The sequence below is a fragment of the Sorex araneus genome, chromosome 2 (genome assembly GCF_027595985.1).
Source record: "Sorex araneus isolate mSorAra2 chromosome 2, mSorAra2.pri, whole genome shotgun sequence".
Classification (NCBI taxonomy): Eukaryota; Metazoa; Chordata; class Mammalia; order Eulipotyphla; family Soricidae; genus Sorex; species Sorex araneus.
The window spans coordinates 272,771,713-272,788,133 of record NC_073303.1 but is presented as its reverse complement, the minus strand read 5'-3'; the positions used below and the strand labels follow the sequence as shown (position 1 = coordinate 272,788,133).

At 44.2% G+C, this 16,421-nt stretch overlaps 1 protein-coding gene across 7 annotated transcripts in view; it reads left to right on the top strand.

Moving 5' to 3' along the window:
* The first annotated feature begins 220 nt into the window (after window positions 1–220).
* The window catches only part of HLTF (helicase like transcription factor), a 54,701-nt gene continuing 38,500 nt past the window's right edge, over window positions 221–16,421 (top strand). For 6 of the 7 annotated variants that reach the window (XM_055125911.1, XM_055125913.1, XM_055125910.1 and 3 more), the window contains exons 1-7: window positions 221–420; window positions 1,570–1,777; window positions 7,611–7,777; window positions 9,090–9,223; window positions 10,009–10,106; window positions 13,427–13,501; window positions 13,772–13,963. In XM_055125911.1, coding sequence (XP_054981886.1) covers window positions 401–420; window positions 1,570–1,777; window positions 7,611–7,777; window positions 9,090–9,223; window positions 10,009–10,106; window positions 13,427–13,501; window positions 13,772–13,963 — 894 coding nt within the window. In that variant the 5' untranslated portion in view covers window positions 221–400. The remainder of the gene's footprint in view (window positions 421–1,569; window positions 1,778–7,610; window positions 7,778–9,089; window positions 9,224–10,008; window positions 10,107–13,426; window positions 13,502–13,771; window positions 13,964–16,421) is intronic. The other variant, XM_055125912.1, reaches the window with a different exon arrangement.

Genomic DNA, 16,421 nt, shown 5'->3' with positions numbered 1-16,421 from the left:
TTTCCCGCGCGGCCGCCCGGGGGGGCGGGGAAGAACCCGGATGGAACCGCCCCCGCCGCCGGGACCCCCCGCAGGCTTTGAATCGCGGCGCGGGGCGGAGTCGCCCTCCCCGCCGCGCGCCCATTGGCTCGCCCCTGCCCGCCTCCTCCCGCGATTGGGCGGCGGCGGTGCCCGTCGCCTGGCGTCACTGCCCCCTCCCCCCGCAGCTGGTTGCTAGAAGGCGACGGCGTCGACGTCGGCTCAGACTCGCGGCGTCTCCCCCTCAGCCGGCCGCTCTCCGCCCGCCGCTCGGACCCGGCTCCGGGCTCCTCGGCTCCACGGCCCCCCCGGAGACGCCCGCCGCCGGCCCGCCCACGCGCCCGGGCGCCGCCGCGTCGCCCTCGGCCCCGCGCCCAGCGCCATGTCCTGGATGTTCAAGAGGTGAAGGGGGCGGAGGGGGTGGGGCGCGGGGTAACGGCCCGGCCGTGTCCCCGCCGAGCCCGACCTTCCCCGCGGGCGGGGGGCTGCCGCCCGCCGCCCCCCGCCGCCCCCCGCCGCCCCCCGCCGGCCGCCGCCGCCTCGCCCATTGTTGGCCCGGGCCCGGGGGCGGGGCGGCGGGGCGGACGGGGCCCGCGACCCCGCGGCGCCCGGGCTTCCCGTGCGCGCACTCGGGCGGGCGCGGGCCTGGCGGCGGCCGCGGGACCCGGGGTACGCGGGCTCCGTCCCCGGCTGCTCGGGCCGTGGGCGCGGGGCGCCCTCCGCCACGGGCATCACCTGCTCGGCGCCGCCGCCCCTGCCTTTGTGGGTCCCCGGGAGCGCCCGCGGGGCGGTGGGGGTCGCGCGGGGGATGCGGGGCGGCTGTCTGTCCCCTGGCTCTCCCGGGGGCGCGGACCCGGACACCGTGCAGGGACGGGGGTGTGGGGACCCTCGGGGGGGCTTTCGGGTCTCCTCTGTGTGTGTGCGCGTGTGTGTGCAGGAAGAGATCTGTGCATCTTCAGTGGGGGTGAGTGTGTGTGTGTGTGTGTGTGTGTGTGCATCGTGTGTGTGTGTTGACCTGGAATGGAAACCTTCACACTCGCAGTGGGGGCTTTTGTTTGGAGTGTGTGTGTATATTTGTGTTTGTGTTTGTGTGTGTATTGACCTGGAGTGGAAACCTTCCACACTTGCAGTGCGTGCTTTTGTTTGGGGAGAGAATGTGTGCGCGTGTGCCTGTGCGCCTGCGTGCGTGCGTGCGTGTGTGCGTGTGTGTGTGTGTGTGTGTGTGTGTGTGTTGACCTGGAATGGAAACCTTCCACACTTGCAGTGCGTGCTTTTGTTTGGAGAGAGTGTGTGTGCGTGTGTGCGCGTGCATGTGTGTATGTGCGCGCGCGTGCATGTGTGTGTGTGCGCGTTGTGTGTGTTGACCTGGAATGGAAACCTTCCACACTGGCTCCAGTGCCCGCCTTGGCTAGCGCAGCCCCTGAGGTCCGTTCTCGCCCAGCGTTTATTGAAGCCCGGCAAGAGCAAACAATGGGTCTGTAAATATGTTTGGAGAAATACTCGGTTAAATATTATGTTTGTGTTTTGTCTTTTTTTCCCCCTTTTAAACAGAGATCCTGTTTGGAAGTACCTGCAGACGGTCCAGTATGGAGTCCCTGGGAGTTTCCCACGCCTCTCCTACCCAACTTTCTTCCCTCGTTTTGAATTTCAAGATATTATCCCTCCGGATGACTTCCTAACGAGCGATGAAGAGCTTGACTCAGTTTTGTTTGGGACTTTGAGAGGGCATGTAGTTGGACTACGCTATTACACGGGAGTTGTGAGTGTGACTTTAGATCATAAGTTCAAGTTGGTGTGTGTATAGTGCTTACCTGGAAAGTCGTGCAATGTAGAAGTCATTGTTTTACTGTAATAGCAGTACATGTAGGGCAGAGAGAACAAATACTTCAACTGTTTTGACTTTCTAAAAATTAGTTTTTCTTATTTATTTTTTGGGTTATTTTGTTTGTTTTGTTTTGGTAGGGAGGGAGGGCCACATTCCATGATGCTCAGGGCTAACTCCTTTCTCTGCACTCAGGGATCACCCCTGTCAGTGCTCAGAGGACCATACCGGTTACTGGTCTCTAACCTGGGGCTACCCGCAAGGAAAGCTTCCTGGAGTGTCTCCAGCCCCTGTTTTGACTTTTTTTTTTTTTTTAAGCGGTCACATAATTCTTGTGTTGGAGACACTTTCATTGCTACAATGACTCAACTGTGGGTAGACATCTGTTATCCCCTCAGAGTGCAAAACTCAAGGTTGCATGGTTCAGTGATTTGCCCAAAACAGTGATTGGATTTCAGCCACCATCTATGTCCAGTGGATTGCTCTTTGTGACTTTCAGCACATTTTGTACATCTTACTAGTTTTAACTGTAGGTTAACTTCTATGGAATAAGGGAGTTTTTTATTTTTAGATGTTGTTGTCACCCAACTTTTCCTGTGTCTGGCTCTGTTCTCTGTGGAAGAGACACAGGTAGAGACGATATGATACTCTGTGATGTGTAATTGTATTTGTTATGGTTATGTTGTTTGCCCCTATGTTATCTCTGCATGATATACCTGCAGTTTTTTTTTTTAATTTTATTTTTTTTGTTGTTGTTGTTTTTTGGGTCACACCCAGCGATGCTCAGGGGTTACTCCTGGCTTTGCACTCAGGAATTACTCCTGGCAGTGCTTGGGGGACCATATGGGATGCCAGGGATCGAACCTGGGTGGGCCGCGTGCAAGGCAAACGCCCTACCCGCTGTGCTATCACTCTGGCCCCTATACCTGCAGTTTTTATTTTTTAATTTACAGAAAATTTCAACAGTGCCTAAGTAATAAATTTCCATAGATTGGACAGTTAAACCAATTTTTTTCATTTTGCTTCATTGTTTTATTTTTTGTGTTCTCATGCTAAAAATTCTAAATAACAGCAACATTTCCCTCTTATATAATTCAGTGTGTGTGTGTGTATATATAGAAAGTTTAGATATTTTCTTTCCATTTTAATTAACAAAATAGCAATTTCTTCCCTCACCAATTATTTAGGAACTGTAACTGGCAATTCTAAGAGTTTCAGACATTATAATATTCAGCGTTAGTCTCCTGGCCAGTATCAGCTTGCTTCCACCAATGGCTGCATGCTTCCCCTTCTCAAAGTAGTGACTTATATTACATTTCTTCAATAATCCAAACTCAGCTTTCTTGATTGTTCAAAAGTGTCTTCTTATAGTTGTTCCCCCCTCCTGCCCCATCCAAAAGGAAAAAAAAAAATTCAGTGACAGGAGAGTTAGTACTGGGAGTGTGGCGCCCCACATGCTTGACATCCCAGTTCAGTCCCTGGCCGCTCAGTAGGTTGCTCTTGAACACTAGCCAGGAGCAGGCCCTGAACACTGCCAGATGGGGCCCAGCACCCCCTCTTTCCGGGAGAGAAATGTATTGGTTTTGTTCTGCAGGGGAGGGCGGACTGTGGTGGTGTGAGGACTGCCTGCTGGCTTTGCTGGGGGATCATTCCTGGGGGTCCTCAGTGCTTGGGGCGACTCCTGGCTCTGTGTGTGGGGCCCCGTGCAGGGCCAGGAGTGAGGCGGGGGCCTCCGCACGAACTGGACTCTCAGCCCATTGAGCTAGTCGCTAGTCCCCGTGATTTTATGTTGAAGCTTTGCAGGTTGCTTGTCGGACACGTGTTCCACTGGAGATTCCCTGGGTTTGAATTTCCTGCTCTAGATTTATAGTCTCTAACTTCCTTCATTTTTTTTTTCATACTGTCGCTTCTTGAATCATTTTGTGAGAGTTTGAAATGTATTGTCTAGAATTCGGCTTCTTAAACACTGGGTCATGACTTAAAATTGAATGTGGCAGGGAAGGATCACAAAAAATTGGACATTACGTTAAGAGTTTTGGAACACATAACATCCAGAAATTATTTCAGAATCAACTGATTCATGAATTTGAGGTGTTTTTAGTGGTACTTACCTGTGTTCCATTTTCTGGATTGAAAAGGCGCTGGGAGTGGAAAAAATGTTTACAATGTCCTGGTGTTAAGACGGCAGTGTGCAACTGCCAGTTTCATGGGCTAATGCCTGTCACCAGTGTCGAAAGCCACTTGTTTACTGCAGCGACTCGAGCTGGGTGGTGGTGTTGTGGAGGGAACATACCTGGTGGTGCTCAGGAATCACCGGGCGGGATTTGGGGGCCCTTATGGGGTACCAGGCCATGTTTAAGACAAGTATCTTACTTGTACTCTTGAGCTCTCACGGTGGTACACGGGTACCAGTCCTCAGGAGTAAGAAAGTTGAACACCACCGGTCTTGGGGAGACTCCTCAGGAAGGAACAGTGTGTGCACCAGGGGAGTATTTACACTTGGGGGCAGTTTTACCGAGTGTAAAGTCCACCCATACTTTCCATGGTAGCTTGATTGCTGTTGGATGAAACGTTGCTGGTGACAATTCTTATGTCAGTATGTCTCTTCCATATAAGTGAAATGCAGGTTTTTTGTTTTGCCTGGATAACCAAAGGAAGTTTTTTTCCCCTTATCTTGAAACAGGTTCTGTAGTGTCACTAGGCTGTCTCTTAATGTTAATTTTTCTGTAAGCTTATTTTCTTAGTTTTTGGGGTGTTTGTTTTAGGGCCACACCTGGTGATACTCAGGCTGCTCCTGGCTCTGCACTCAGGGATCACTCCTGCGGGGCTCAGGAGGCCATCTGGGTGCTGGGCATTGAACCTGGCTTGGCCAAGTGCAAGGCAAGCACTACTACCTCTTGGCCCTCTTATTTTTATTTTTATTTTTATATAAACTCCATTACAAAACTTGTTTTTCCTTTTTTAAGACTCCCATTCTGCTCTCTGTTAGGTTTTATGGTCTTCGCCCCCCCCTTTAAAAGGCATATGATTATTCCCTCTGAATTTTTTTAATACAACATTTATTGTTGTGACTGGAGAGAAAAACTATAGTGGAAAAGCCATTTGCCTTGCATGCGGCCGACCCTGGTTTGATGCCCGGCATCCCATGCGGTCCCTAAGCCTGTGCCAGAAATGGTCCCTGAGTGCCCAGCCAGGAGTAAGCCCCGAGCACAGCTGACTATGGCTCCCCCTCGCCGCAGTTCTTCTTTTAATAGTAGTTAATGTGTTTACAATTGTTGGTAAATCAAATTAAAAAAAAACACTGGTTGACATTTATGGTCTGGGTGTGCAGTTCCCTCATCTCAGCACTGCCAGGGTACCAGGACCCTCCACCCCTGCTCTCTTAAATTCCCTTAAATCGGTGTTTTTCACTTGAGAATTTTTCATGGTCTGTTTCCTTGCCATGCTTTTAATAATGTCAGGTTTTATCGTTGTCCTTGTAGGGTTCGTATCTGGTGATTTGGGGTTGGGATGAAGCCCAGGGACGGACCCCCGGCCCCACACAGGCATAGTAGGTCCCTTCTACCGCAGTGCCACATCCTCAGCCCCAAAAGGTCTTTGTACTTTGTGTTCTTTGTACTTACTTGTCTTTTAATTATGTTCTTTTTTTTTTCTCACTGAAAAATTGAGTTTTTATGTTCCATCTGTTCTCTTGCTTTCGTGTTTTGGGTCTTTGAACATAATTTAAAATTTAAATTAAAATTTTCTTGTAGGTGAAATTTCTTAATTACAATTATAGTACTTTTTTCCCTACCCACGAACCATAGTTTCTTGGTTTTTGGCATGTTTTATATTTTTGTTGCTAAAACAATCGTGTTCTTCTCTCTTCTTTCCCATTGTTTGTTGTTGCTGATTTGGAGATTGTTTTCTTAAGTGTTTTGAATTAATGCTGTGAAATGTCTTCTTTCTTATGTGTGGCCACTCAGGTTCCTATACTTGGTTTTTCAGTATTCACCTAATAGTGGCAATAAGATCAGTAAATTTCTTGTTTTTTTACTGAAACTGGATGTGTTTGGGGGCACTTGTTGAATCCATAGGCAGACATTTGAGAACTCTGCCTTAAGCCTTCACTTTCTACTAATTCTGTGCCTTTTGTTCACCTAGAGCTGATAAAGGATTTCACAGGGTATAGCAGTGCCTTGGGCGCAGGGTCTTTTGGAGTAAATGTACTTTGAGCCGACTTGTAGCTTGCATGTAACCTGGATTCCTGCAGCGTATTGTAGCTTTTCAAATCCTCTGTAGACATCTTTTGTATATTCCTCCCTACCTTTAACCTTGTGTGTGAAATTATTTCAATTAACATCTTATTGAATGCTTATCAGAAGAAGACTTTTTGAACTGGGTGAACTCAAGTCATACAGAAAGAGTTTTGCAAGTAGAAGAGCCCCTTAGAAAGTGCTTATGTCCTAGGGAACATTGGCCACATATAGGCCAAGTTATGACAATTGGGGGAGATGAATCATTGCAAGCTAGGCTACACCAAGATCCCAGCGAGTTCACTCTAAAGGGCGTTAGATAGCTAAAAGATGGGACTCGGGCGTTGTCATACTTCAGCATCGCCCGCCATCTGCAAATCAACGTTAGTTTCCAGAGTACTGGAAAAGTGAATTCAGATTGTTTAGTTTTTCTTTTTTGGGCCGTACCTGGAGTGATGCTGGGGACTGTGCTGTGCCAGGGATTAAACCTGGTCCTCCCACATGCAACAGATTATGATTATTTTTGTTTGTTTGTTTGTATTGCTGTTTTTGGTCAGACCCAGCGATGCACAGGGATTACTCCTGGCTCTGCACTCAGGAATTACCCCTGGTGGTGCTTAGGGGACCATATGGGATGCTGGGAATCGAACCCAGGTTGGCCACATTCAAGGCAAACGCCCTTCCCGCTGTGCTATTTCTCCAGCCCCAGATTATGATTATTTTTGTCATTACTTTACTGGAGGAGTGAATCAAGTGGAATCTGAATGGTACAAATAAAATACAGAAATTTTGTTATTCGTTCAGTTTCTGCTTTATAATCTGCCTGTTTTTACTTTTTAAGCTAAACGCTTCAGGTTTAGGAATCATCCTGCTGTGGTTCATATTCTGGCTTTGTAAATACCTTTTGGCATTTTTGTTTGGTTGGTTTGGGGCCACACCCAGCTATGCTGAAGGCTCACTCCTGGCCCTGCATCACTCCTTACGTAAGGAAGACCTTACGGAGGGCTGGGGACCAAGCCTTGGGTGCAAGGCAAGTGCCTTATTCACTCTTCTATCTCTTGGACCCCTCTGAAAACTTCTTTGTGTTTGGGCAGGTTAACTCCTCTGTGGCTTAGTGTCTTTGTCTAAAAATGGGAATAATGATAGTGTATGCCAATAGCAATGTGAGGCTTTGAAAAGTTGACCTGGCGCCAGAGATAGTACAGGGGTTTCGATGCTCACCTTTGATGAGGCTGATTCCAGCTCCATCCCTGCCCTGCACATGACCCCCTGAGCACAGAGCCAGGGGTATGCCCTGAGCTCTGTCAGTTGTGCCCTAAAAGTGAAAAAGTAAAATGTCAGTCTGTGTAATGTATGGTAAGTCTTCACTTAAGGTGGATGAGCAACATAGGCCCTACTGAGTCTAAGAAAATACTGGTTTCTTATATATAATTTCATTCAGAAATCATTAAAACAGTGAATGAAAATTCCAGATAAGTTATGAAGAAGTTACTAAGGCATTTGTATGTTGATTACATCTTTATTATTTTTATTAGGTTAATAATAATGAAATGGTTGCATTACAACGAGAACCCAGTAACCCTTATGATAAAAATGCAATTAAAGTGAACAATGTGAATGGAAATCAGGTTGGCCATTTAAAGAAAGAACTTGCAGCTGCTTTGGCCCATATCATGGACAACAAGCTGGCACAAGTAGAAGGGTAAGGTACTTTCTGCATTTAGTTTTAAAAATTGTGAGTTGTGGTGATACTTGTTTGTTAAAGAATTTATCTAGGTACCTGACAACCACTTTTCTGTAAATGTTTTCATTCTCTTCTCACATGCCCTCACTATTCTAGCCAGCAAATAGCTGCCCCTCACTTTCCTTTTGAATTTGGAGATGAACAGACTTTGGTTCAAGAGTTAAGAAGGGTGCATCGTCTTTCCAAATCTGAGAGTGAAAAAGTGTCATTTAAATAAAAGTTGTCAACAGGTGGCCTGTGACTGGGTGTGTGAGGAAGCTTTATTAAGTCTGCAGCACTTTGAATTTTATTTTCCACATTTGAGTATCGGAATATTCTATATGTCAAACCTAATGTGTTTTCTTTAAATTATAAAAGTTCCTTTCAAGGGGCTGGAGCGATAGCACAGCAGGTAGGGTGTTTGCCTTGCACTCGGCCAACCCGGGTTCGAATCCCAGCATCCCATATGGTCCCCTGAGCACTGCCAGGAGTAATTCCTCAGTGCAAAGCCAGGAGTAACCCCTGTGCATCGTCGGGTGTGACCAAAAAAGCAACAAAAATAAAAGTTCCTTTCAAGTATTTCTTTTGACAAGTGGAAGATCTGGAAATGCAGAATCTCATTTCCACGTGACACTGGTCAGTTGACTGGAGCAAGCTAGCAGCCCTTACTTTAGCTCATGAAGAGAATCCTAGGTCCTGGGATTTCTAAATTTGCCTTTTTTTTTCCCCCTTCTTTTTTAAAAACTCAGTTTCCTCGGTTACCTTTTGTCTTTTAGGGTTTCGTATTTTAAGTATGGGCTGTTTAGGATTTAAATGGGTGAGTTGGGAAGAGAAATGATCAGCGCAACATCTTCTCACTTGTTTTCTTTCTCAGTTCATCAAGTGTTTCAGGTATTGAGAACAAACTTTTAGTGAATTTTGGATAAGAAATCATTTTTGCAAATCATTCATTTTCTCAGAATGGATTGCTCCCCTTCCCCCTGTAAAAGCTCTGCTATCGCAATTAAATGTACTCTTTTACCTGTCTGACAGCCTTGGTTATAGGCTATCCTTGTATTTCAGTCCTGAGTATTTTACCTTTTCAGTTTCTGTGGTATTCTCTTCCCTCAAACCACCTTTTACCTTTGATTATTGATGATCACATACCTTCTCCTTTTCTTTCTTTTTCAGATTCCTTCAGGTTTCTTTCTATATTACTTCATGCAAATTAAATGCTATTTTCAGAACAATTTATTCTTAATGATAGTGAAAACCAAGAAGCATAACATTCCCTCTCTTCCTTCTTAAATAGGGTAGTTCCTTTTGGTGCGAACAATGCTTTTACTATGCCTCTGCATATGACTTTCTGGGGCAAAGAAGAAAATAGAAAAGCGGTTTTAGATCAGTTGAAGAAACATGGATTTAAATTGGGTCCTGCGCCAAAAGGTAAATTCAGCGTTTAACTATTTTGCTCATGTATAGTGTTGCAATTGTGAAATACATGTTCTATCTCTTTTTAAGCATTTATTCTTTTAAGTTTGGGTGATTAAAGTAATTCATGCTGAAGGCGTCAATTTAAAACAGGAGTGTTTTAAAGGAAATCCCTGAATTTCGATTTTACCTCTTTGTTTTGAATTAACTGTAGATGCATAGGAGGTTTGCATGTGCGCAGACACAAACGTGACATGTGATCCTGAATTCCCTCCCCCGCTTTCCGCCAGTGATAGCATCTGAAAATACCTGATTTTAAACATTCTCTTGCTGATAAAGTATAAACAAAAATATCTCCCAATAGGGAATGAAAATTGTGGAATTATTTTAATATATATTTTTAAATTTTATTGAAAAAAATTTTTTAATGAATCACCGTGAGATACATTTATAGATTTACAAACTTCCGTGATTACGTTTTAGTCATACAGTGATGGAGTACCCATCCCTCCACCATGCCCATTCTCCACCACCAGTGTTCCCAGAATCCCCCCGCCGCTGCCTCTGTGGCAGGCACATTGCCTTTTACTCTCTCTTTTTTTGGGTGTTATGGCCATCATGTTCGGTCCATAGCTAGTAATATATTTTGAATGACACAGGAAGAAGCTTTTTAAAATCTTGAATACTAGATATATTCAGAGAATTTAAATGTAGCTTATACAAAAATATTTTGTTAAAATAGTACATATATATATAAACTAAAAATTTGATGGTTTTATTTTAATTTTGTAAATTTAAAGCTTTAGGATTCAGTTTGGAAAGCAGCTGGGGCTCTGGACGAGCTGGACCGAGTTACAGTGTGCCAGTTCATGCTGCAGTGCAGATGACGACGGAGCAGGTGGGCTTCATTTTGCTTTGAAAAGCTAATTCAGGGACCATGGAGAGAGTAGAGTGTGAAGGTGCTGCCTGAACTGAACCTGGCCCACGTGTGACCCCTGAGCGCAGTGCTGGTGTAATCACTTAAGCACGGTCAGGTTGATGCCTGAGCGTATCACTGGTAACACAGATTGCAGCAATAGAACCAATTTGTTAAAAGTGAGATAAATACATATATGCTTAAAAATGTGCGGCTTCATGGCTGAAACAATCGTATTACAGGTAGACTCTTACTTGCCTTGCACGTGCCCGATACGGGTTTGAACCTGGTACCTCATTTAGTCCCCTGAGCACTGCCAGGAGTAATTTCTGATCAGGCATCAGCAAGTGTGGCCCCAAAACAAAAATGTGCAGTTTCTCCTGTGTGCTGGTGGTAGTAATCTTCATTACTAGATGAAGATTACCTCATTACTTCATTATTAGATTTGTTGTTATAGGCACATCAACATTATAGTCTTAGATTGTTTTTTTAAAAAACAATAAAGAACATTGATGGAGAATGTATTTATGTACAAAATCATAAACAGTAAACCAGTAAGTTACATAGTTTTCTATGCAATATTTCTATTGTATATTTATTTTAAAAATATATATGTAACTTATATCTGTTATAATAAAAAATGATTGGAGTTTAAAACCTTTCAGTAAAGTTGCAAATACAGTGTCAAAAATTAATTCCAGATTTTTGACACTAGTGTTAACTTTGTTCAATTTATAATTTGGGATACTGAAATATTGAAATTACGTCAGAATTTTCTCATCCACCCCATAAATGTTAGCGCTCCCTCTCTCTCTCTCTCTCTTTTTTTTTTTTGTTAGGATGTAGCTGAGGGTAAAAGGAGATGGGAAAACCAGATGTGGAAGATGGATTTCCACAGCTTGGGGACTAGCATTCTCACTCCATAGGTGCATCACTAGGGTAACTTGTAAAATACCAAAGTGCCTGAATCTCAGTGATGGGTTTTGATTTTGTTTGATTGGTTTGGGCTGGAGCGATAGCACAGCAGGTAGGATATTTGCCTTGTATGCGGCCAACCCGATTTCGATTCCTCTGTCCCTCTCAGAGAGCCTGGCAAGCTATCAAGAGTATCTCTCCTGCATGACAGAGCCTGGCAAGCTCCCCGTGGCGTATTCGATATGCCAAAAGCAGTAACAACAAGTCTCACAATGGAGACGTTACTGGTGCCCGCTCAAGCAAATCGATGAGCAACCGGATGACAGAGTGACAGTTAGCTCTCTTATATTCTAATTTTTCCATGCTCATTGTTGGAAGAACTTGAGTCTGGTGGCAAATTCCGGATAATATATCAAAAACTTGTAATTTTAAACTGATTTCTTCCTGACTACTGCTGTAATTTGTGTTAATTTACAGACATAATTATAATACATGTACTTTGCTCTAATTCAGAGGCCCCTGAGTTTATCCTACATACCTCCCTCTTCTAAGAAACCACCACTATCACTCAGAGCCTCCTTGGAAACCTACTTTCTTTTAACTGTTCCTTATATACATCTGAAACAGTTACCACCGCCTCCTATCACCCACTTTGGGCAACTGGTCTAATTAGACATATAATTTTGTATATGTTGCTTTGTTTTGAGATTGTGCAGTCAGCCTAGAAGTTTTTGTAGAGCTTGGTTGGGGAGAGGGATTTGCACATCACCCAGTAAGTTCTGGGGGAATTTGGATGCTGGAGAATCAACCTCAGTTGGCCACATGCAAGGCAAGTGTCTGTACTCTCTCTTCACCCCATATAGCGTTTTTTTATTTGTATGTTATTTTTAAACATGGGGGTGAGGGGAGTGCCAGGTGGTGCTTCGGTCATACCCTGTAGTGCTCAAGGACTACTCCTGGCTTTGCCCAGTACTTGGAGTATGCAGTGCTAGAGGACTCCAGCAGGGTTCGCTGCATGCAAAGAAAGCACCTTAACCCCTGTATTGTATCTCTGGTACCCTCTTCCCCGTATCGTAGTAACATGTAGTTGTTTCTTTTGTTTTGCTTTTTGGGTCACACCTGGCAATGCACAGGGGTTACTCCTGGCTCTGCACTCAGGAATTACCCCTGGCCGTGCTCAGGGGACCATATAGGATGCTGGGATTTGAACCCGGGTCGGCCGCCTGCAAGGCAAACGCCCTACCCACTGTGCTATCTCTCCAGCCCCTGTAGTTGTTTCTTTCTTTCTTTCTTTTTTTTTTTTGCCTTTTGGGTCACACCTGGCGATGCACAGGGGTTACTCCTGGCTCTGCACTCAGGAATGACTCCTGGCGGTGCTCAGGGGACCATATGGGATGCTGGGAATCGAACCTGGGTCGGCCGCGTGCAAGGCAAACGCCCTACCCGCTGTGCTATTGCTCCAGCCCCTGTAGTTGTTTCTTGATTGCAACAATAATAAATCCTTTTATTAATGTGAAAAAATCATGTGACTGTGATTCTGTGACTGTGGGTGGATTTGTCTTGGTCATGCTGCACTTGTGAGCCTTTGAGCATCTAGTGTCCTAAGTTCAAGGAATTGTCACACATTCCCAAGGTCTCTGTGACCACTGGATGGCCACAGATGTACTTGGTTGCTTCTCCTAAAATGGTGTAAACACAAGTAAGAGGATCACTGAATTTTTGTCATAATGAACCTTGGGGACATTTTAAATCTAGTTTACTTCTTTTTATTTTTTGTTTATTTACTTTTTTTTGCTTTTTGGGTCACACCCGGAGATGCACAGGGGTTATTTCTGGCTCTACACTCAGGAATTACTCCTGGCGGTGATGGGAATCAAATCCCGGTCATGGAGTGCAAGGCACACGCCCTACCTTCTGGCTATCACTCCGGCCCTTCTAGTTTACTTCTTTTAAAGAATAAGATAAAAGGGCCATAAAGCTTAAGTTTCTTATTCAAAATTATGGACTTCTTTTTTTTTTCTTTATTTTCATAGTGAAGCAATTTTTTTTTTTTTTTTGCTTTTTGGGTCACGCCTGGCAATGCATAGGGGTTACTCCTGGCTCTGCACTCAGGAATTACCCCTGGCCGTGCTCAGGGGACCATATGGGATGCTGGGAATCGAACCCGGGTCGACCGCGTGCAAGGCAAACGCCCTACCCGCTGTGCTATCTCTCCAGCCCCAGCAATTTTGTTTTAAACCAAAGCACATCTATATAATCTTCCATAAATGAATAGTGTGGTATCTCAAGAGTTAATTTATCGGCATTCCACTCTTCTAATTATTATTTGAAGTCTATGAATTAAATTTATTTTAATGGATTTTTATAGTGTTTCTCATTTGTTTTAGCTTAAAACAGAATTTGACAAATTGTTTGAAGATTTAAAAGAAGATGATAAAACTCATGAAATGGAACCAGCAGAGGTACTATTATTCTCTTTTTAAAACATTTTTGGGATTAGGGTCGTAGCTCATTGGTAAAGCACATGTTTCACATGTAGGGGGTTCTGGTTGCTTCCCCAGTCTCCTCCAGAAGTGAACAACTTTACTGTATGTGCTGCTGAAGCAAGTGAACAACTGAATTAAAAAAACTAGGAAGACAAAACAAGTTATTTTGTATACATTTTTATCACAAAAAATGCATGTGGAAAAGGACTTACTGTGTTTCTATTAATAGCTTTCTTTTGTTTTTAGGCTATTGAAACACCATTGCTTCCACATCAGAAACAAGCTCTAGCCTGGATGGTTTCACGAGAAAATAGTAAAGAACTTCCACCATTCTGGGAACAGCGGAATGATTTATACTATAATACAATAACCAACTTTTCTGAGAAGGAGCGACCGGAAAATGTTCATGGAGGAATTTTAGCTGATGACATGGGTTTGGTAATTAGGTTTTTTCCTTCTTGCTAAAATTTTATTTGGTAGTTACATTTTTAGAGCAGTTTTGAGGTAGGTAGAAATATATATTATGCCAGCTTGGGACTAGATTCCGTCAGGGTCCTGGCCAGTAGACCCCGGCAAACTGGAGTATGATCCCCCAGCCACCAGACTTGCTCCTTATGGGAGAGGGGGAGGGAGTGGGAAGGGAAGAAGCCTCTGCCCTGCCCCCCTGCGCACCACGGCCACCCCACCACCGCCACCGAGAAAGAACCACGCAGATCGGGGAAGAGTAGGAGGTCAAGCAATTCTCATTTTATTAGCGCTTACATACTGATATTTAAAGGCAAATTTTCAGTGAGGGAGGAGTGGACACTATGGACACCTGGTTATCAGCTCTGGAGTAAACATTTTGCCGGGCCCTTTACAGATGTTAGCTAGTGATTTATGCCCCCCTCCTCTCAAGGTCAGGTATGCTAGCTCAGACAAGTGGTGACTTTCAAGTTTCATCCCATTATCCCCTCCACCAGGAAGCCTTTCTGGGTAGAGTGCTGGCACGGGGCCTCAGGGCCCTGTTGAAGAGAGCCTGCTTCTAAGGGCAGGGGACTTGGCCAGGGTCTCAGGCTGGCTGCTGAGACACCAACAGATTCTATCTCTATCTAGTGTGGAACAGTTTTTTCCTGTATTTTTTGGCTTAAAATAATTTCTTTAAAAAAATTTTTTTAATTAATTTTTTTTATATAATAGCTTTACTTTTTTTTTTACAGACTTACAAACTTTCGTGCTTACAATTCAGTCATACAGTGATAATAATAAGAAAAATAACTTTGTTAGGTTTAAGGGTTAATGAATTAATAGTTGTTTTCTTTTGAACTTAAAGATAGCTAATTTTTCATTGGTTTTCTTTTCCCCTTTGTTCTGGGTCGGGTGGTGGTGCTGCGCTCTTCGGAGTTAGGGATTTGGGCCCCAGCTGCTGCAGCTCAGGCGCTCTTGGCGTGGTCCTGTGGATCAGACCCGGGCTCGCGCATGCAGCCTAGTCCTTTGAGCTCTCTCTCATTACCTCGCTATATGATCTGGGGAGCTTCCTGATTTCAGTGTAAAAAGTTTTAATCCTTTTTGAGTTGATTTTTTTAAAATTTGGAGTAAGACAGTAGTATACTTTCTTTTGCATGTGACTATCCAAAATATAATTAATTTTTTATTGAGGGGAAAGTGCTTAGGAGATATTTCTGGCTTTGTGCTCTGGAGTAACCCCAGGTGGTGCTTGGAGGACCATTGGCAGTGCAGGTTGGCCACAGTTAAGGCAAGTCATTAACTCCTGTACGATTTCTCTGGCCAAATAGTTTTGGTTTGAGGGTCACACCTGGCTCAGTGCTTGGGGATCACTCCTAGCAATGCTAGGAGAACGTTTGTGGTGCCAGGGAACCAGCCTGGGTCAGCCTCATGTAAGACAGGCACCCTACTCACTTTACTGTCTCTCCAGCCCTTGGAAGAGAGAAAAAGAGGGGGGGGAACGGGGGGGAAGGGAGAGTTAAACTTTAAAATTATTAAACTTGCATTTTTTAAAAATAAAGTGTAGCTTAACTGTTAGTGATATTTTGCTTATGTATGACTTAATAATATTAGACATTGCTCACTTGAATAATATTGGTTTATTGAGTTATGCATATTTGTCAAATTTGATAATTTCATTATGCCATATCAAAATTTTACATTCATTATCACAGTGCTAATTAGAAAGATTTTTACAGTTTAGGAAGCTATAGATTCAGTGTTGGTTACAGATAGTCTTTATCTTGAAAGCTCAAATTTCATCAATAATTGTTTCCTTAAAGATGATAACTTGTTAAATTTTTTTTCTTTTTGTTTTCTTGGGGCCACATTTGTTACTGCTCAGGGGCTCTTTCTGGCTCTCCTCAGGAGTGACTCTTGGGTCTCTAAGTAGAGTTGGCCTATGCAAGGCAAGCCGTGAGCCTCCTGTAGGTATCTTTCAGTCCCTTTTCTGTGTTCACTTTTCAAGAAAATGCCATTCATGACCAGCTGTCAGTCATAATTCCAGTTAAAAAAATGGTTATGAAACGGGGCTGGAGCGATAGCACAGGGGGTAGGGCGTTCGCCTTGCATGCGGCCGGCCCACGTTCGATTCCCAGCATCCCATATGGTCCCCCGAGCACCGCCAGGAGTGATTCCTGAGTGCAGAGCCAGGAGTAATCCCTGTGCATCACCGGGTGTGACCCAAAAAAGAAAGAAAAAAAATGGTTATGAGTGGAAAGTTTATGCTCATATGTGGTGACTACTTAAGCTTGCAATTCATTTTTGCAAGTGATATTTCTATACATAACTTTACTTTTTGTAATCAGCAGATGTATTTTATGTGAAGTACTTATTTTGTTATTTGGAATATTAAAAAGTGTGAACTTGGATGGGCTGGAGCGATAGCACAGCGGGTAGGGCGTTTGCCTTG